This window comes from Eucyclogobius newberryi, unplaced genomic scaffold (assembly GCF_026437365.1).
Source record: "Eucyclogobius newberryi isolate DKJ021-1_F unplaced genomic scaffold, fEucNew1.0.hap1 SCAF_16, whole genome shotgun sequence".
Taxonomy (NCBI): Eukaryota; Metazoa; Chordata; class Actinopteri; order Gobiiformes; family Gobiidae; genus Eucyclogobius; species Eucyclogobius newberryi.
In genome coordinates, this window is record NW_027315790.1 from 8,579,636 (window position 1) to 8,601,828 (window position 22,193).

The 22,193-nt window shown below is 42.5% G+C and overlaps 1 protein-coding gene across 5 annotated transcripts in view; it reads left to right on the forward strand.

Moving 5' to 3' along the window:
* Window positions 1-22,193, forward strand: part of LOC140361637 (receptor-type tyrosine-protein phosphatase U-like) — a 422,151-nt gene that overhangs the window by 301,619 nt on the left and 98,339 nt on the right. For all 5 annotated transcript variants that reach the window (XM_072447383.1, XM_072447385.1, XM_072447384.1 and 2 more), the window contains exon 13: window positions 12,046-12,082. In XM_072447383.1, the coding sequence (XP_072303484.1) occupies window positions 12,046-12,082 (37 nt within the window). The remainder of the gene's footprint in view (window positions 1-12,045; window positions 12,083-22,193) is intronic.

Below are 22,193 nucleotides of genomic sequence, written 5' to 3' on the forward strand. Positions count from 1 at the left end.
TAAATTAAACCCAAAGTCTAAGCAGCGTTCTTTCTTCCTCTGCCTCCTCAATGACGTGACATGAGCCGCGGCGGTGTGTGGGGGGGGCTTGGGGGGCTTTCAGAAGATAATTACTTGCAAAGACAATGCCTGCTTGTACTTGTCGCATTTCTAGGCACTCAAGGAACTGTTTTTGTTCTTTGGGGAAGAAAAATCAAAGTCACTGTCCGGGTTCAAATACTCGGAGGGGGGAAAAAGCAACTGCTGGAGAAACTAGAATGAAGCAAGAATGAACAATGTACTAGGGCTGGATCGAGGTCCACTGAAAAGGAGAAAATAGGCAAGAAAAAAAGAAAATGAGTAGTTTTGACAAGCTTTGGTTGATTTAGATCAGAGGTCCAAACCAGTTTTCACCAGGGGCCGCACAGGGCCAAGGGAGGGCATCACTCAGGGTCAGCACAGGGAGTTTGCTTGAGACACCTCATATTTATTCAGACTGTTCAGTCTGTTTCACACCAACATGTTTGATGGTAAAGTTTTGATTGTAAAGAATGTTAAATATATTATTTATGCTAGACAGGAAGCCTGAGGTGTAATAATAACCCAAAATGCAATCACTATGTAACAATCCAGTTATTATATGTTGAGAAAATCATTTCAAAATGCGGTGTTAAAGCATTTACCATGAAAATGTAATCATGTGTCATAACAGAAGACGCAGTACCAGCAAAACAAGGCACCAATGTATTTACAGCCCTGTTTTCATGCTATAAAATGTATGAAAACTATAATTATGAAAACACCACTGATTTGATCTACAGTCTTCATGAGGATTTGGTTTCTCTTGTATAAAGACATTTGCACATTTATACACCAGTTGGACTTCAAAAGCATTTTATAATAATTTTCCCCTAAATGTAATAACTGCTGTTTGTCATTGATACACATTATTACAAATTGTAGGTTTATTAAATGATGAAATGACAAATACATACGTTTGTTCTCCTTTGGGCTCCTAGTTTGGACACTCTTGAAATAGTAGCTCGAGATTTTTTATTGTATCATGATTATTTTTTATGTTATGTATTTATATTAATTTATGTTTTATTAATGTTGTAATGTATTTATTCTCTATTGTTTCAAGCTAAATAATCAGTCAAAAAGTACAGATTTTAATATTTATATTTTCCACCACAGCAGTAAAGGAAGATGGAATTAAAATGTGAATTAAACGTACAGTACTGGTAATAACATGATAATAACACATGGCGACTGTCATTGTACTTTATGTCACAGTAATGGAAATATCTCTAACCCTGAATGAAGGCAAGGCAAGGCAAGGCAAGGCAAGTTTATTTGTAGAGCACATTTCATACACAAGGCAATTCAAAGTGCTTCACACAGCAGGAAAAATGCATTCAAATCACAAAGAAATTACAGAAATACAATAAAATTAACTAAATTAAAAATTATCAATCCAACTGATTTTCTAAACTAATAAAATCACAAACAAAAGAGAAGAGTGCAACGATAAAAAATAACTACAATAAAATTAACTAAATTAAAAATTATCAATCCAACTGATTTTCTAAACTAATAAAATCACAGTAGAAAAAGCTTCAGTTGTAGTCATCTGGACTCAGTTTGAAAAAGTAGACGTTTCGACTCTCATCCAAGAGTCATTGTCAATAACAGAATTTAGGTCGAGAACTCCGATATTAATACTGTTCTGTGGTAAGACCCGCCCATTGGGAGGAGCCTTCCTGAAGTAGAAAGAGTTGTTGGTTTCAACAGAAACTCCCCCCTTGTATCTACCGAGCTAGCCTATTCAGAATCTTAATGGGCTGTTAAAACCTCTTTGTCTTAGTGAGACCCTGGCTCAAACACCCTGAGTACCTGATTAGCATTTGAATTCCCTGGTCCTTTACCTTTCCAGGGGTTCAGTAACCCATTATAGATAACAGGAAGATTAAACCTAAGCCCTCCATTTCTGTTTAAAGAAGGTCTTTCTTTTTTAACAAAAATAGCTTCCTTGACTCCTCTTTCAAACCATCTTTTCTAGTCAAGGAAGCTATTTTTGTTAAAAAAGAAAGACCTTCTTTAAACAGAAATGGAGGGCTTAGGTTTAATCTTCCTGTTATCTATAATGGGTTACTGAACCCCTGGAAAGGTAAAGGACCAGGGCATTCAAATGCTAATCAGGTACTCAGGGTGTTTGAGCCAGGGTCTCACTAAGACAAAGAGGTTTTAACAGCCCATTAAGATTCTGAATAGGCTAGCTCGGTAGATACAAGGGGGGAGTTTCTGTTGAAACCAACAACTCTTTCTACTTCAGGAAGGCTCCTCCCAATGGGCGGGTCTTACCCCAGAACAGTATTAATATCGGAGTTCTCGACCTAAATTCTGTTATTGACAATGACTCTTGGATGAGAGTCGAAACGTCTACTTTTTCAAACTGAGTCCAGATGACTACAACTGAAGCTTTTTCTACTATGGAACACGCCTAGACGAATGAGGGATTACACCGACAATAAAATCACAAACAAAAGAGAAGAGTGCAAAGAAAAAATCCCTTCAGTCATATGCGCAGCTAAACAAAACTGTTTTTAGCTTAGATTTGAACATTGTCAGAGTAGAAGCCTGTCTCACATCTTCAGGAAGACTGTTCCAGATTTTAGCTGCATAAAACTGAAACGCAGATTCCCCATGTTTTGTCCTGACTCTGGGCACCAGCAGGAGGCCGGTCCCTGAGGTCCTCAGAGTCCGAGATGGTTCATATGGCACTAACATATCCAAGATGTACTTTGGTGCTAGGCCATGGAGAGACTTGTACACAAGCAGAGCTGCTTTAAAGTCTATTCTCTGAGCCACAGGGAGCCAGTGCAGAGACCTGAGAACAGGACTAATGTGATCATACTTCCTGGTTCTAGTCAGGACCCGAGCAGCAGCGTTCTGGATGTACTGCAGCTGTTTTACAGCTCGTTTGGAGAGACCAGTGAGCAGGCCGTTACAGTAGTCTAATCTACTGGAGACAAACGCTTGGATAAGTCTCTCTAAATCTGGTTTTGACACTATATTTTTGATTTTGGCAATGTTTTTTAGATGGTAAAAAGCTGCTGATGTTATTGATTTGACGTGGCTATTAAAGTTCAAGTCTGAGTCCATTATTACCCCCAGATTTCTAATTTGGTTTGTAGGTTTTAGAGCGAGACTCTGGAGGTGACCGCTAACACTTTCTCTTTGTTTCTGTGGGCCAAAAACGATTATTTCAGTCTTGTCTGAGTTCAGCTGGAGAAAGTTGTTTTGCATCCACAAACTGATTTGTTGGATGCAGTGACAGAGTGAATCTACTGGTCCATAGTCACCTGCCGATAGTGAAACATAGATCTGAGTGTCGTCTGCATAATTGTGATAGGACACATTTTCACTGCGTATCAACTGACCCAACGGCAGCATGTAGAGGTTGAACAGAAGGGGACCCAGGACTGACCCTTGGGGCACTCCACAGGTCAGGGTCATGTGGTCTGAGACACAGCTACCAATTTCAACAAAGTACTTCCTGTCTTCCAGATAGGACCTTAACCAGTTTAGGGCAGTGCCAGTGATGCCCACCCAGTCCTCTAGTCTCTGTAAGAGGATCCCATGATCGACAGTGTCAAAAGCAGCACTCAGATCTAACAGAATTAAGACTGAGGCTTTGCCCGTGTCAGTGTTCAGGCGGATGTCATTTGTCACCTTGACAAGAGCAGTCTCAGTGCTGTGATGAGGTCTAAAACCTGACTGAAAAACATCAAATGAGTTGTTTATTAAGAGGAAATCTGTGAGCTGTTGGTAAACAACCTTTTCAAGGACTTTGCCCCAAAATGGCAGATTAGAGATGGGCCGGTAATGACTCAGTACTGCGGCATCAAGACTGCTCTTCTTTAGGAGAGGCTTTATGACCGCAGTTTTCAAAGACATTGGGAATGTTCCAGATTGAAGCGACATGTTAACTATGTGAGTGAGTGGTGCTAACAAACTGTTCAGCACAGACTTTAGAAATTTGGTGGGTAACACATCAAGGCAGCATGTAGATGAACTCAGACTGGTGATGATCTCATGGACAGTTTTGTCAGTTACTGGTGCAAAGTGAGTTAGCTCTAAGTGTCTTGGTGGTTTTAGGGTCATTTTTTGCATTGTGGGATTTATAGCATTTTTAATGCCCTGAACTTTGTCATTAAAGAATAATGCAAACTCATTACACTTGGATGTGGAAATGAGTTCTAACGGCAGCTGAGCTGGAGGGTTTGTTAATCTGTTTACTGTGGCAAACAGGACACGCGAGTTGTTACTGCAGCTTCCAATTATTTCAGAAAAATATCTTTCCCTAGTTCTACATAAGATTAGGTTGTACATGTTCAGCTTTTCTTTGTAAATCTCTTTTTGAACCTGGAGCTTTGACTTGCGCCATTTCCGTTCGGCCCTGCGGCACTCCCTTTTCTGTGCCCTGACCGAATCTCATTTCTCCACGGCGCCTTCTGCTTATTTTTAACCATTTTAGCCTTTATAGGGGCGATGGTGTCCAGAACATTCAAAACACTAGATGTAACAGAGTTCAACAAATCATTTACATTAGAAGATGAGACATTTTCAAAGTTTATCATTTCCATAAACAGTGCACCTGTGCCATCACTTATGTGTCTCCTCTGAACAACTGCAGGACCAACCGGAGGTTTGGGAGAAACAGACAGGTCAAAGAAGACACAGAAATGATCAGACAGAGCAACATCGATCACATTAACATTTGAAATATTTACCCCCTTTGTAATTATGAGATCTAGAGTGTGTCCTTTGCTGTGGGTGGGGCCTCTCACATGCTGAGTAAGACTGAAGGTTTCAAGGACAGCATCAAGCTCTTTAGCGTTTCTGTCACAAATATTATCAACATGCACATTGAAATCACCTGTAATGACCAAACCATCAAAGTCTGTGCATATGACTGAAAGCATCTCAGTAAAATCATCAATAAAACTTTGGCAGTGCTGGGGAGGCTTGTATAAAACAATGAAGAGAATGGATGGAGACCGTTTTAGCTCCATTTTAAAGGATACATACTCAAATGATGAAAACACCCCAAAAGACAACCTGCGGGTAATTATTTCATCAGCACAGACTCCACCCCCTTTTTTGTTTTCTCGTGTTTCAGATTCAAACTTAAAGTTGGGTGGAGCAGATTCTATCAGAACTACATTTCCTGTGTTTTTGTCAAGCCATGTTTCAGTTAAAAACATAAAATCAAGATTATAAGAAGAAATAAAATTATTAATTAAGAGAGATTTGTTACATAAGGATCTGACATTTAGCACAGCAAGTTTCAGACTAGTTTCAGTGAGACTGGGCTTTATCTTTTCACAGGGAATATGAATCACATTTCTCAGATTGGGCCTGACTCGCATTTTGTTTTTCCATCTGTGTGATGATGTGGCTACAGAAATAGCACTAGGGGGGGCTCTTTTTACATAGGGCCCCGGGTTGGTTTGATTTTTAATGTGACAATAAGTCCCGGCAACGCTGAGACCCAGTGCATCCTAGCTATGGGAGATCCCAGGTGAAAGGCGAGGTTGGATGGGTGGTGGGGCTTTTGTAGCCAAGGAGAGTTTGGGACCAGGTGAGAGGCGAGGGGGGATGGGTGGTGGGGCTTTTGTTGGTGTAGTCGGCATAGCCCTTGCTGTATTGGGCGTGAGTGGAGCCATCTTAATGCCTGATTTGATCAGACTTTCAAAATGGCTGGGAAGGCCCATGGGTGAGAGTGGAGATGAGAAGGAGAATGATGAATCTTTAGTGGGAGTAGATGTTGCAGGGGGAACCCAGGGCTGGTGTGAAGGCAGGGGCGATGACAGGGATGTTGTTGGGCTTGTCACAGATGGGTCCAAGGCCTTTGAAGATTGTTCCTTTGCTGGAGGCGGTGGAGGTGAATGTGGAGCAGCTGGAGCTGAATCCTTTGCTGGTGGTGGTGGAGCAGCTGCTGATGAATCCTTTGGTGGAGGCTGAGGTTGTGGTGCTTTTGATGTTGAAACATTGGCTCGGTCTCTGGCTGATGGAGCAGGAATTCTTCTCTCATTCCTCTCTTCTCTAACTATCTGCTCAGGACCCTGTCCAGGCCCAGTCCAATGCCTCAGAGCGTGGAGCAGGTTCTCTGTCAGCACCCTCACTCCACCTCTGCATAGGTGGGGGCCATTTCTCTTAAACAGGTCCTCTCGTTTCCAGAATAGATAGAAGTTCTCAATATAGTGTAGTCCTCTCGGGGAACACTCTTTGGACAGCCATGTGTTCAGCTGAAGAAGCCGGCTAAACTTGTTTATCCTCCTGTCGATGTTTGGAAGAGGTCCACTTATGAATGTTTTGATTTCCATTTTATCAAGCATGTCGAATAACTTCAAGAAGTCTTTTTTCAAAACTTCAGTCTGTTCCCGCCGCATGTCCACTGCACCCACGTGCACAATCAGCTGTTTAGCTCCTCCATGCTTAGCCATAATATTTGGAAGGAGTGACGTTATCTCAGAAACAGTGGCGCTTGGAAGAGAATGTGTGTTTATCTTTTCATGCGTCACGTGACTTATCGCGCCGTCCCCAACTAAAACAATCTTCGTGACCTTGGCTTGTGGCACAGTTCCTCCTTGCTGTATTTTGGCCACGTCATCTTTCCTTTTTTCATTTAATTCCATCTCTGAAAGTGGTAAAAATCTGTTGGTGAGCTGTATTTTAGGTGACTTCACGTTATCTTTGTATCGTTTAGGTTTTGCTCCAAGTTTGTTCCAAGAAACAGCCTGGTCTTTCTGGTTTTTAGACAGTTTTGGAAACGACACAGAGTCACTGCGGTTTAGGTTGAAAGTAGCAGTTTTTCTTGTAAAAAGTGTGCTCTTCTTACCGTCGGTTGACACAGGAATGGTATCGTGAAGAACTTTTTCAGATTCCAAAACAAATATCCGTGTTTTCAGCTCATTAATTTCTTGTTGATATTTCCGACAGCGTTCACAGTCTTTCTCCCTTCTTCTCACGGACATGTCGCTGGCGTCAGATATGTCGTTAAAACTGGAAAAATGTTCTTAAAATCCTTGGTTTACTTGAAAAAGTCTAAAGCAAAAATGTTTGAAAGACAAAAACTGATTAAAAAGCAAAATAAATAAGGAAAGCAGCGATAGCAAGCGGAGCGAGCAAAAAAAGCGTGTGCACTCTTCGGAAGCAGGATTAACATATATGAAGACTGAAACATAGGATTATCTGAGTAATAATATGACAAACGTAAATCTGCCCCCAGTTTCCTATTATCCTATACAGTAATATAAAGTAAAGTGTGAGCAAAACTACCCAAAACAACATTAATATTCTGAGTTACAGGTTTACAGCTAAAATAGTCCTGACAGTCTTTCGTTTCACTATCAGAGGCTTGTGAAGAGGGAATGGGATTTTCTCGGGGCACACTGGCCACGGTTTGTGTTTGGTGCAATCATCCACACTGACACCCTCCGCACTCCAAGCTAAAAAATAAAGTCTACATTCTCTGCACCTGTTTCGTGAGCTATTTCTCACCGTAAGATAGTCAGAGAATAAGGAGTCAAGAGTGATGGAGAGGAGGAGGAGCTGAAGAGGAAGGGGAGGTTGCTGCTACTATGGAGATGGCCTGGAAAGTGTGCATTTACTGTATTTATAAAAGGTAGGCTGGTCAATATGTACATATTTTTTCTTATCTCATTATCTTATATATTTTCCAAGTCTATTAGCTGCTAGTTAGAAGGCAGAAATGTAAATAATTGGCTAGATTTGGATATTGCCTATTCCTGATTAAAACTAATCATAAACCTATGATTATATGATAATACAGTTATATCACACAGGCAATTTCCTACAATTATAAACATATACTTCACTTTATGTATTTATTTGTGTCCCCAAATGGGGCAATTCGTTTTGCAGCAAAAGAGAAACAAAGACACAATACACAGTAACATTTACATGTACCTAAATTAAACGCAGTACATATCCACCAACACCAGGGCAGGTTATTATCGGTTTAAAAAGTAATTGGATTCCTTCACTGATCAGCATTTACAATAGAAATAGCTGTAGGAATAAAAGAGTTCTTGTATCTGGCAAACGGGTGTGTGGCCATATCTGCTTGCCAATGTCCGAGCTCGTAAGATCTTGGAAGCCGGGCAGGGCCTGGTTAGATCTGGGATGTCGGATCGCTGGAACACCAGGTGCCACAGTGGGGCGCTAGAGGGAATGGAACGCACATTGCCAAGTAAAGTGCTTTGAGTGCCTTGAAGGTGGAAAAGTGCTATATAAATACATTGTCATGATAATAATCATCTGTTAGTCCTCACTGTGGGAGACCTGAACCTAGAGCCAGAAGGAAGGAAAAATAAGTCATTGAAGAGGATGAGCCTCATTGGACAAAATGCTCAAAGCCTTTTCACTTAGAGAAAAGCTCAGAGAGAGACGACATATTCATTTGCTCAACTGACAAGTCTAACTTCTCCTCATTCTCTCCTGTTGCTTATACTTTGTCTTTTTCCTCTTTAACTGTGGCCAACTGGGTTTTTCACCACTTTAATTTTTCTGGTGCTTGGTGCTTTTCTGTGACAGGTTTGACTTTAAAGCAAGTGGAAAAAGAAAAGTTGCAGCATATCCAGCACAGTGTGGCTATGTGTTAGCACAGCGTGGCTATGTGTTAGCACAGCGTGGCTATGTGTTAGGCTGAGCAAAATAATGTCTGTTTGCCGTAACCCGAACGACCCGGTATAAAACTAGCCGACTGAAAAGAAAATATCAGCATTTTGTTAAAAAAACGCCAAATTCTTTTATTTTTCAACTATTTTGCCGACTCACCGACCGGTCTTTCCTTAAGCCCTGTGTCAATTTTTTTTATAGCGCTGGTAAACTTATCTTTCATCCCAAATGACAAATAACACATTGCGCAAAACATATGCGTCTTCAATTTCGGTCCTCCACATGCGTCTGTATGGCACAGAGTACGCAGGAGGGAGCCTATATTTCTATTAACAAGTTGGTTTCCATCTGTCAGCGCCATGCCGTTCTCCACCATGGTGTGGATTGATTTAAATCTGACTTACACAATGCATTCTGGGAGGCAAACACGCCCAGCAGCGTTATCACAAACAAACATGGCGGCGCCCGTGTCCCCCGCATGTTCCCCCCGCTCGCCTTCGTTACCAAAATGAAAGATAACGACGTACAAAAGATCAGGAGATTTAGTCTCCCGATCAGGTTGATAGAGATTTTGTCCGTCATTGACTGTTGAAGTCTGACCCCTGGCGGTCACTCCGACTCAAAAAATGGCAACATTTTGATCTTTTTTTTTGCCTTCAAAGTAAAAAAAAATAAGAATTTACCTACCGACGACCCACTTGAAAAATGTTGGGTTGGGTTACAGCAAACAGACAATTTATTTGGCGTAGCCTTACCATTGCGCCTGATGCTAATCATTTTGTATTTTACAAACTTTTATGAGAGAACAGCTTATGAACGAGTACAGCGTATGAGAGAGTACAGTGAATGAGAGTACAAGCGTATGAGAGAGTACAGCGTATGAGAGAGTACAGTGTATGAGAGAGTACAGTGTATGAGAGAGTACAGCGTATGAGAGAGTACAGCGTATGAGAGAGTACAGCGTTTGAGAGAGTACAGCGTATGTGCCCCGTCCTCTGCGTGGACACAGCATGGAGTTAGTTAGACAGTTTCTGAGTGCATTTAGCTCTCAAGCTACCGGACACTAAGCTGCAGGTCTGTCCCGAGAGCAGTGTGTGATGCGAGCTGATATGAATATTTACCATATGAGCAAAATGTATATTGTGAGCAAAATTATATAGATATATTTTAAATACCGATACATCACCCAACACTAATAAAATATATGGGTTGGCTGTGATTGGCTAACAGTGACAGATATATGTTTTAAGAAAGATTGCTACTATCAAATGACACAATGTTTTTTTTTTAATGTTCATTCTTTTTTCATGTAACATATGACGATATACATTTGAATAGCTTCCCCAGAGACAAAGTGGATGCTCTATTTGTTGGTTGTACAATAATAAGTAATACAGTAATTTATTTTTGTTTTATGAACATTTTCATCTTCAATCTGTTTTCTAAACTATAACATAGCGAGAGAGAAAAAAAAAAAAAAAAGCTAATTATTTTGACTATTACGCTTGTATAAATGAGATGCATGATGCTTGACCAGACCAGACAATTGAAACAATAATTGCTTTGCAGATGTATCCAAAGTTGGAAGGTTATGTGTTTTGGTACCAAATGAAACACTGTATTTGTATATTTGCGCTGCCACATCACTCACTCTATAAACATCCTTATTAAAGCTTCCCTAATTAGCGCAATACAACAGTATAGTTGCAACCTTTTGCCTATGCATCTTCACTCACAACTTAGATATGTTTCTTTGTGGAGCATAATATGGTGGGTTTACAATGTAGATATTATGTGGAGTGCATTTTTAGTATGTTAGATTGTCGTTCATCAAATTTGGCCTACAGTTTAGCTAGTGGTATTATAAGCTTATCATTGTTCTACTTAGCACATAAAGCAGCAATATGAGAATAACCAAGCTTATGCGCTAAACAATCAGTGACAGCAATATTAAATCTTTAATGAAGGTTTACATTACATAGTTCTGCTATTATTGTCCACTATTGTCCACACTGCAATATGTATTTGCTCTTCTAGTGAGTCTTGATACCTAATACTGGGCCATGTATTGAGTATTGAGTAGTTGGCAATGTGTATTTATATAATCAAGTGTACTTTTAGCTTAATTGTCAACTGGTTTGCTGTAGCAGACGGTCCCTCATTGCCTGAAGAGTGGGTTCAGCTCCAGTCTCCCTCGCGTCCGTCTGTCCGTCTGTGAGAGTCAGATCTCTCCTTCACTCTGGACCTCCTCCAGGTTTCTACTTTTTCCCAAGGAGGTTTTTTGTAGTTTTTCCTGGCCGAGAAGGAGGGTCTAAGGACAGAGGACTCTGGGACATCGTCCCTCGCCACCACAGACATTGTTGATTCATTTTTCACTGTCGCCCTCAGAGGCAACTGTTGTTGTGATTTTGGGCGTTACAAAAATAAATTGAATTGAATTGAAAAGCAGACTTACTATAACATATACTTTTATGTTAATATTAACTTTCTTGCCCCATCCTTTTCAGTGGACCCATCGGCCATTGCTGCTGGTTTAACCCTGCCAGGAGTAGAGGCCCCACAGCTCAGTGCCAAGAACCCGGCCCCAGATCTTGGCCTAGTCTTGGTCAGAACCCTTGAAAAGATGACCTATGGCGCGTGTTTTGAGAGTGTGTTAGCCACTCTGCCACCATTTAAAATAAAAACAGTTTTGAAGTTTGTTGAGTAAATCAGAGCCTAATAAGAGGAAATAATGTGTGATGTTTTCAGATGGCCATGACCTAGTAGAGGAAGTTAAGTGCATGAAAAAAATAATTAATTTATTTGCTTTTTGTTTGTTTTTTTGGTCAAAATGTAAAACTTCAAACATGAATTGCCCTCAACAGACATAAAACCTGTCACAATTACTCCATTGGCCTTCTTTGTCATGGTAAGACATGATGGAAGATGATAACTTCCAAACAGTATTCCAAACAGCTTTCCAATTAAAATGAGATAATTCTGCTGGCTCGTTGGTGCGAAAGGTTTGTGACTCCAATCTCCTGATGCAGATTTGCATAATTGTCTGTAAACGCTCATTTACTTCCTTAAATCCTAACTGGTTTCCATGGCCCTGCTCTGCTTGTCCAGGATAGAGGTGATTGTTTTAGGGACCAGACAAGCCTTGGTCAGTGAAATCCCTCCGCCAGAAAATTTCAATTACTCCTCAACACACCAAAGGTCTACATGACTTTGACACTTGCCGGCCCCACCTCCAGATTAAACAGCCTCCGTTGGCTTCATAATTACCTAGTCGTTTGATCCCTGCATCGGCTAATCAGTGCGTTTTGATGATAGCACAGGAAATTAATTAACTTTTCTCCTGCTTTCTGCCCACAGGAAACCAGGATCAACTGCATTCGGATCGCTCGCAAAGGTACAACTTTTCACTGTCACATGCATTAGGCTATTCTATTCCTATTTGATTATTTTTTTGGTTTAAAGGACAAATATTATGCATTATTATTATTGTTGTTGGCCTTTAAACATGCTTTTGAGAACCTCTACATTGAAAAAAAAAAAAGTTTACAAGAAGCAAAATTACTTCATGTCACACTGGCTTTTCCCATGCAAGGAACTTACTTTGGGCTCCATCTATTGGCAGTGGATGGAATTATTTGGAGAGAAAAACAAGTGTTGATGCAGCCACACAATTATAATCATTGCGATTTGTGTCTGGTGATGATTTGTGGTCTTAAAAACAGCAAAGAAGATCTAGGGAGTCATGTCATAGGTACAATATGACATCGCGAGGGCGGGAGGAGAGAGGACTTTGTAACTCCTGGTATGTTTTTGGTGAGGGAACAATGTTAGAACATGGTCTGAAGCTCACACAGCCTCAGATTAGCCCCTGAAGCTCACTGAAGAAGCTGCGTCTGTCGTGTAACGGCGGTGGCAGCTGTCTCTGCTCCACTTCATATAAAACTTGAAGGTCATGTCCGAGTCTAGACAGAACATGCCCACACAGTTCCGGTTGGTCCGGTTAAAGTCTGTTGTTGGTTTGTTTACAATAATAATTGCCATGGCTCTGGCGATAGATAAGGATAATGTGGAGCTGTGTTTAACATTTGAGTCATAAGTGGCCAGTTTATCTGCTCGCACGTTTTTCTTCCTATCTTTTTTTGGCACAGTTCCTGAGATAAAGTGTAGATTAAATGCTCTATAATATAAAACAAAATCAACAGAAATGTTGGTCATGAAATGGCAAATAACATCCCAAACAGACATCGTTCTCACCTACTGCACTCGCTTTCTGCCATCAGGGCTAAAACCCCAGAAGAAAACTATAACAGTAATCGCTGTATACAGGCACTCTCATTCTTTATAAGATAACTCATTCAAAATAAATGCATAGGCCATGGTTATTCAACTAAATGTTCCTGAGATCCGTGGCCTTTGATAAAATTTATCAATTAACGCACAACGCATGAACATATTTGAAACAGTTTGGTGTCACACAAAATCTGCCCAACACCAGATCTGTTTCAATCATAATCATATTACTTATAATTAGATTATAATAATTAAAATAATAATTAAAAGAATACCTGATATATTTCATCAATGGACGTGTTTCCATCTCCTTATTTTGAAGTATCACATAAGTCACAGCCGGTGGGAAATAAAGCCAAACATAACATCTAAATTGCATAAAGGTTTTTTTCATTCACTTCCGGTGGATTTAGTTTTTAGCATGATAGTAGAACTGTCACTAAGAATGACTCGTCAGTGATTAAACAAGTCAGTCAAAAACATTGCTTAGGAGGAAAATACAACTTTCCTTTTCCATAGTGAATGTTCTCAAAGAATAAACATACACATTTGTTAAACTGTCAGCAGCTTGTAGCAGCGCTGTTGCCTATTTCTGTTGTGTTATGCTAATTGAACCAGCTGAAATATCTCACTTGTTGTGTACCTTTGATTTAATTACATTAATTGATGAATTTCTACAATGTTACAAAAAAAAGCCAAAGAAATTTTAGTTACTTGTGAAAGTAACTAAGTAATTTTCCATTCCCCATCACTGTTCTACGCTTCTTGGTTTGAGCCCTGTTTAGTCCTGATTTAGACTTTGTTTGGTACTGTTCTAGTTCTGGTTTTGTTCTGGTCTAGTCCAGGTTTTGATGTGACAAAATCTTATGTAGGTTCTGCTGCCCCATTGAGCAAGGGAAGATGACATATAGCAAAGAACTGACTCTTCCACCTCCATTTTTTGGCATAATAACTTGAGTTGCAAACGCGGTATAACACCTACAACACGGATCAGGACGTCCGCTTGTTCACCTCATGTCCTCCTGCGAAAATCTCCCTCAGTCACATGAATACAGTGCGCTTTTGTTGAGGTTGTCTCCTTTCCTCTCCTCTGAGGCTTCACGTCGCATCCGCCCGCTGTCATCCCGGATCAGGGCTCTGCTTAGGGGATCTGACAGGGACTTAGTGTTGTTTTCGGGTTCCACTGGGAAGAAAGACCCTGCCAACCTTATCTCAAGTGAGACCGCAAAATAGGTGACGTTGACATTTCGGAAATGTCCTCCCCTGAGGTTTGAAAATGTTGGACAAATATATATTTTCTGGCTTGAAGTGTTTGCCTAAAGGATAGATTGAAGGATCTAGGTTGAAACAATAGCAGAAGAGAAGAGGGAGGCGGATTGTAGGGAGATGGAGTGGTGTGTCCTCCCTCGCCGATGAGTTATGTCGAGAGTTGGGAGTGCTCTTGAAGGAAGGTGGCAGTTAAATTGGATTCTGGCTGGCTGAACTCTGTCTCATTTGAAGTGGGATAGCATTGGCGTCCCTCCTCTCTTTCTATTGTTGGGCTGCAATATAGAAGTTCACTTTTTACATTTCTTGTACTGAAAAGTATAGGAGATAAATAGTTACATAACGAGCGCACCGCACCAGAACTCATACCGCTAACCACAGCATTCTTTGATATCATTTAGCTCTGCAGAAGGACTTAAAGAAGAACTAAGTAACTTTAGTGATACAGCTCCCCCAGTAGCTCTCTGGTGAAAATATACTTTTATTGAAATAAGTCAGTATAATCACGTACAAAAACATAAAAAAGAGCCAGGGTTTCTCAGGAGAGTTGTCTTCTTGACTATGCCGGCAAATGTTGCAAGGCTGGTTTTCCTCCCAGAGACAGCAGGGGTCGACGACAGACACTTCAAAAAGAAAATGTTAGTACTCCTGTAAATTGTTGAGCTGTGCAAGTTTCCTACTTAGTAATTTTACTATAATTGTACTTCTTGATTGTAAAATCATGACATTTACACTAGGGAAACTAGCAACTATGTTATACACTGGACAACTATTATTTGACAAATACAAAAAACATAAGAACACCTTTATTTTGTAGAAGGAAGTGTTAGAAAAATTGTTTGAAGATTTTGCTGAATTTTATAGTTGTACTTCCAGGTTAGACATGGGCAGCAGATGACTTAGGTAGAGATATAATTCCAGGAAAAAAAAGTGTTCTTTGCTTGTATGGAATTTTGTGCATTGAGTCCATTGTACAACTTGGCAATAACTTGACTTTAAACTAACAAAACGGAACTTGACAATCTCCCTATTTTCTGGACTACCAAAATATTTTACAAAAAACAACACACCAGTTCTCTCCATTGGTTACCTGTCAAACAAAAATAGATTTCAAAATCCTACTTACTGTCTATAAATCCCATAATTTATCATCCCTCTAATTCGCTGAAATAGAATATTACACAGTATGGAATTTAAAAAAGGATTTTTTGTAGGTTTAGTGGAGTCACCTGCTTGTGTTCTGTAGAACATTCCAAACTAGAAAATCTGCAAGGGCTGAAGCCATTGCTGGAGTGTCTGCGTCTCTCCGCCCATCTCCCTCTCTCTCCCTCCCCCTCTCTCTCTCTCTCCCCATCTCTCCCCCTCCCTCTCTCTCTCACTCCCTCTCTCTCTCCCTCTCTTTCTCCCTCCCCCTCTCTCCCTCTCTCCCTCGCTCCCTCCCTCCCACTCTCTCTCCCTCCCTCCCTCTCCCTCTCTCCCTCCCCCTCTCTCTCTCCCCATTTCCCCCCCTATCTCTCTCACTCCCTCTCTCCCTCCCTCTCTCTCCCTCTCTTTCTCCCTCCCCCTCTCTCCCTCGCTCCCTCCCTCCCGCTCTCTCTCCCTCCCTCCCTCCCTCTCCCTCTCTCCCTCCCCCTCTCTCTCTCCCCATCTCCCCCCCTCTCTCTCTCACTCCCTCTCTCCCTCCCTCTCTCTCCCTCTCTTTTTCCCTCCCCCTCTCTCCCTCTCTCTCTCACTCCCTCTCTCTCTCCCTCCCTCTCTCTCCCTCTCTTTCTCCCTCTCCCTCTCCCCCCCTCTCTCTCTCTCTCTCGCTCGCTCGACTGGCTCCGTCACAAAATTCTTCCCCCTCCCCCTCCCTCTCTCCCCCTCTCTCTCTCTCTCGCTCTCTCTCTCTCTCGCTCGACTGGCTCTGTCACAAAATTCTAAAGAATAAAGCCTAAAGAATAAAGTCTAAAGAATTCCGCAGACACTCATAATGCCCAAATTCATTTAAAAATGGGGAAAAAGTACTAATAATTTTGACAATTCTGCAAAAAGTACAATTTGTTCAAATGTCAAAAGTAATAGCACACGTACTACTGTGAAAGCGATCGTAATGAGGTATAACTTGTTGAAATTGGTCGAAGCGTTAAAGGTTGAATGGACGATTTTTTTTTACCAAAATCTGAGTCTTATTTCCTCGTGGCGTGGACTGCCAATTAGTCCTGCCACGTACGCACCTACCGCTCACCTGCAGCCGCGTGTGGCTCGTCCCCACGAGCAGCACGCTTCCGCGTGTCTAAGCGGATGGATCTATCATAATATAGTTCCCTCAGCGTACGGGACAAAATGAAGACGGAGAAAGAGAGTTCGAGCTGACTCATAAGAAGACGGAAATCTACGGGAGACGAGAGATGCGATACAATCCGTTGCGCTAATAAACAAACGCACGTGAGTGTTGTATCAGTCCGCACGGGGGAGTGCGCATGCGCACTTCCGCCTGCGTTCTCAAATCACCGAAAAATCGTCCATTGCGCCTTTAAGGAGTTGAAACTGGCTAAATGGAATATCATGGAAAATTTAATAATAATAATAATAAAAAAAAAATTGACAAAACTCACAATACAATTGACAAGACTCACAATACAAGAACATATAGTGCCTGCGTGACATCACGCAGACACTCAACAAAACAACATCATCTTCACGGGGAAAAGACCATTTTTCACCCTCTTACTGGACATGTACATAGTGTCCCTTTAATTCTTCACTACATATGCGTCAAATCAAAGGACGTTGCAGTGACTTTAAACCCAGATCGCAGTATGTGCCCGTCACTCACAGCTTGTTTCGCGTGGCTCTGAGCAGCAGCGTTTCCCCCCAAACACCTGGTCCATCCACAGCTGCAGCGGAGGTGGACAGGCCTTTCTTCTGTCTTCCTTTAGTCTCCGCACGACGTTCAGTATGCTCTTTGTTGTGCTGTCGCTGCATGACTTATGGCTAGCATTAGCAGATAGCGCAAAACAATAGAAGCACAATCAGCGGGCCGCAGCCTCTGATCTCCTCCCAATTCGCTGCACTTATTTTTATCATAGGCTTGTCCTTTTTACGGTGCAAACTGTTGTGGTGAGTGGTGTAAAACAGAAGAAATATTGCACTTTAGCATTTTGAAAACAAATAGAAATAGGCTTGTCTTTTTGTCAGCTATGAAGATACGGATAGTTTTTCAGCTTTTTTTCCCCTCAATCATCCTTTTGTTTTTTTCATTTTTAAAGGGGATATGATATCTTAAAAAATTAAGTCAGAGGGGTTCAACCTTTTTTTCACGTAATTCTTAATTATAGTTCAATTCAATTCAATTCATTTTTGTAATGCTCAAAATCACAACAACGGTTGCCTCTGAGTGCATAGAGAAGGGCCACACACATTTAGATTACCTATAATAAGCATTATATAGCATACTTCGACGTGCTTAAGGACTTAAAGCAGAACTAAGTAACTAGAACCCCCCCTGCAGCTCTCTTGTGAAAATACACCGTTTGAGAGTTATTGATATAATAATGTATAATGTATAATCACCTTGCCAATTTTGTATTTTTTTTAAGAGTCAGGGTTTCTCAGGTGCGTTCTCTTCGCGTCAACGTCGACAAAATGTTGCAAGGCTGGTTTTCCTCCCAGAGACAGCAGGGGGCGACGACACACACTTCAAATACACTGAAAAGACATTTAATTGTCACAGGAAGTTGTGAAATGTTTCTTAGTTCTCCTGTAAAGTGTTGAGCCTATGCAAGTTTCCTACTTAAAGTTCCTATGACAAGTTGGACTAGTAATTTTACTAGAACGCAGATTGTATTTAAAAAAATAAATAAAGTTAGACACAACCCAGTGTGGCAATTATTTAGGTTTATAATGACATTACTCTAGGGAAACAGTTAACTAGCGACTATATTATGCACTGGGCAATTATTTATTTTTTAGGATGTTGCTGAATATTTACGTCTGTAATACAATGTTAAAGGTTATTGTGGTATAATGATTTGAATTGCAGGAAAAATGTAGAGCTGGACCGATACATCAGTTGAGCCAATATCTGTAAAGAGTATCAGGTTAATTCCCTAGCACAGGCCGATATTTGCCAAAAGAACATACCAGTACATAAATATTTATTTTAAGACTTGTAAAACACACAAATCAGGACTAAACAGTTATCTTGCAGAGTTGTGTTAAAAAATAAGACTGGGTGAATTTGTAGTACCAGTAATAATAGTTTGTAATAATACCAGAAGTGCTTATCAGCTGACGGTTTCTATGGCAACAACCATTAAAAAAGCCAATAGTGATCATTTGGGCCAGCTTTAAAGCTTTGTATTCCCCTAGGTTACATTTCTGCGCTAGACATTCAACATTTCTCTACACCAAACGTAACATATCACAGAGAGATCATGTATTGCAATTAGCTTGTAAAATGCGCAACAAACACATTTTTTATTCAAATACTAATCATTTTAACTTACTTTTAAAATCATAAATCATTCCAAGTTATCCTCTCAAGCTGAGATATTTTCTCTGTTCAGCACCATCTTCTTCAGCCGTTTCCTGTAAACTGGGATGTCAAGAGCGCCATGACAAGCTCTTTTCATAATCCTATTGTGATCACATTACCTGCTTTCTTTCGACAACAGTATGACAATCTTCCACACATTGTTTGCTGAGGTGCAGAGGTTCAGCCCCAAAAAAACAACACACGTTTTCCCCATCTTGCATCTGAAACACAGCATGATCATGTCGGAGCAGTTGGATTTCTGCAGATATCCCAACTCTAAATATGGCCCTGTTGCAGAATGACTCACCAGGATCATTTGTGTGATTACCACCAGTCTGTCTGAGCCCATTGTGTGCCAGAAGCTATACTCCCCAACAATCCACAGATTATCACACCAGCACTGCATCCTGTCGCTTCACAAACACATTCTCATTCTTTCAGTCGCCCAAAAATGACAATAACAAGAACTGTTTGCAGCTTTGGAAACAATGAACGATACTATAACGTCGATGTTCTGAGAGCTGAAGAGACTGGATTAGTCAAATGTGTGTTATTGAAATAAAAATCAAAACAATGTGCTTTTCCTGTGGGACCATAATCACATGGTTAAAAGCTTAAAAAAACTGTTGAACACAATATAAACAATATGCATGGCTTAACCGATCTGACACATTTTCTTTTATAATATGAAAGAATTCTCCCAATGTACTGTTTGGGAAACTGATGACGGACTGAGACATAAAGCTGTAACAGAGGACACATTTTGAAGAGCTTTTTTTCTCTCTCAATGTTTAGATCCCTAAAGCGCTCTATAGTTAGCTTTGTAGGAGTTAGCTTAGCCCCGCTCTGAACCACCTCAAATTGTACAAAAAGTGGGAGAGTTGTCAAATGTGGTGGGACACGGAGGGAAACAAACTATAAGCACATCGATATTAACTGCAGTAACAGCAGATCATTTTTAGTACTCATCAATAGTGATGCACAGAGAGTGATTAGAATAGCAATAGTGCCAACATATTGGCCAACATACAGGAATAAGCTTGAAAGTCAGTGCACACAGGAAAGAAAGTATATGTAACTTTTTAATGTAAATAAAAATGAAAAAGTGCAACATTCTCTAAATGCAGGGTTCATTGTACAAATTACAGACATTACAAACATTAAGAAAGAGACTGTGTGCTGGTCATCATCTCCATCATCTCACTGTTGAAGAGGACATTTTTTAGTAGACCACACTTTCCATCCACGGCATCGAAGTCGCTCAGGAACATTCTGACAAATGCCTGGGTCCACACTGACTCCAGCCTGGCATGGGATGTCCATGGGCAATGACTATACTTCTTGCTGAGATTGAGGGTTTTTGGAGTTGAAATGAGAATTATGATCAAATTTGATCATGCTGTGGTCCAAATCCATCCATCCATTTTCTGCCGCTTATCCGGGGCTGGGTCGCGGGGGCAGCAGAACGAGGCGTTCCCAGGCCAGCCGAGAGACATAGTCTCTCCAGCGTGTCCTGGGTCTTCCCCGGGGCCTATTCCCGATGGGACATGCCTGAAACACCTCCCGAGGGAGGCGCCCAGGAGGCATCCGGAACAGATGCCCGAGCCACCTCAGCTGGCTCCTCTCGACGTGGAGGAGCAGCGGCTCTACTCCGAGCTCCCCCCGTGTGGCCGAGCTCCTCACCTTATCTCTAAGGGAGCGCCCAGCCACACGGCGGAGGAAACTCATTACGACCGCTTGTATTTGCATTCTTGTTCTTTCGGTCACTACCCAAAGCTCATGACCATAGGTGAGGGTAGGAACGTAGACCGACCGGTAAATAGAGAGCTTTGCCTTTCGGCTCAGCTCCCTCTTTACCACAACGGTCCGATGCAGCAACTGCATCACTGCAGCCGCTGCACCGATCCGCCTGTCGATCTCACGCTCCATCCTTCCCTCACTCGTGAACAAGACCCCGAGATACTTGAACTCCTCCACTTGGGGCAAGGACACCCCACCCACCTGAAGAGGGCAAGCCACCTTTTTCCGGTCGAGAACCATGGCCTCGGATTTGGAGGGGCTGATTCTCATCCCAGCCGCTTCACACTCGGCTGCAAACCGTCCCAGTGCATGTTGCAGGTCCGGGTTTGATGGAGCCATCAGGACAACATCGTCTGCAAACAGCAGAGATGAGATCCTGTGGTCCCCAAACCGGACACCCTCCGACCCCTGACTGCGCCTAGAAATTCTGTCCATAAAAATTATGAACAGATCCGGTGACAAAGGGCAGCCCTGGCGGATCCAACATGCACTGGGAACAGGTCTGACTTACTACCGGCAATGCGAACACAGCTCCTGCGCCGGTCATACAGGGACCGGACAGCCCAGAGCAAAGGGCCCCGGACCCCGTACTCCCGGACCACCCCCCAAAGGACACCCCGAGGGACACGGTCGAAAGTCTTCTCCAGATCCACAAAGCGCATGTGGACTGGTTGGGCAAACTCCCATGAACCCTCGAGCACCCGATGGAGGGTATAGAGCTGGTCCAGTGTTCCACGACCGGGACGAAAACCACTCTGCTCCTCCTGAATCCGAGGTTCGACTATCGGTCGGATTCTCCTCTCCAGTACCTTGGAATAGACCTTACCCGGGAGGCTGAGGAGTGTGATCCCTCTGTAGTTGGAACACACCCTCCGGTCCCCCTTCTTAAACAGAGGGACCACCACCCCGGTCTGCCAGTCCAGAGGCACGGCCCCCGACCGCGACGCGATGTTGCAGAGACGTGTCAACCAAGACAGTCCTACAACATCCAGATACTTTAGGTACTCAGGGCGGATCTCATCCACCCCCGGAGCCCTGCCACCGAGGAGTTTGCGAACAACCTCAGTGACTTCAGCTTGAGTGATGGATGAGCCAGCCTCTGAGTCCCCGGTCTCTACTTCCTCTTCGGAAGACGTCACTGAGGGATTAAGGAGATCCTCAAAGTATTCCTTCCACCGTCCGACGACATCCCCAGTCGAGGTCAGCAGGCCTCCCCCCCGCACCGTAAACGGTGTTGGTGAGGCACTGCTTCCCCCTCCTGAGGCGCCGGACGGTTTGCCAGAATTTCTTTGGTGCCGACCTCCTCCATGGCCTCCCCGAACTCCTCCCAGGCCCGGGTTGTTGCCTCTGCGACAGCACGAGCCGCGGCTCGCTTGGCCTGCCGATACCTGTCGATGACCTCCGGAGACCCACAAGCCAGAGTGGCCTGATAGGCCTCCTTCTTCAGTCTTGACGGCATCCCTTACTTCCGGTTTCCACCACCGGGTTCGGGGGTTGCCGCCACGACAGGCACCGGAGACCTTGCGACCACAGCTCCGAGCAGCCGCATCAACAATGGAGGCGGAGAACATGGTCCACTCGGACTCATTGCCCCCAACCTCCCCCGGGACATGGGAGAAGCTCTCCCGGA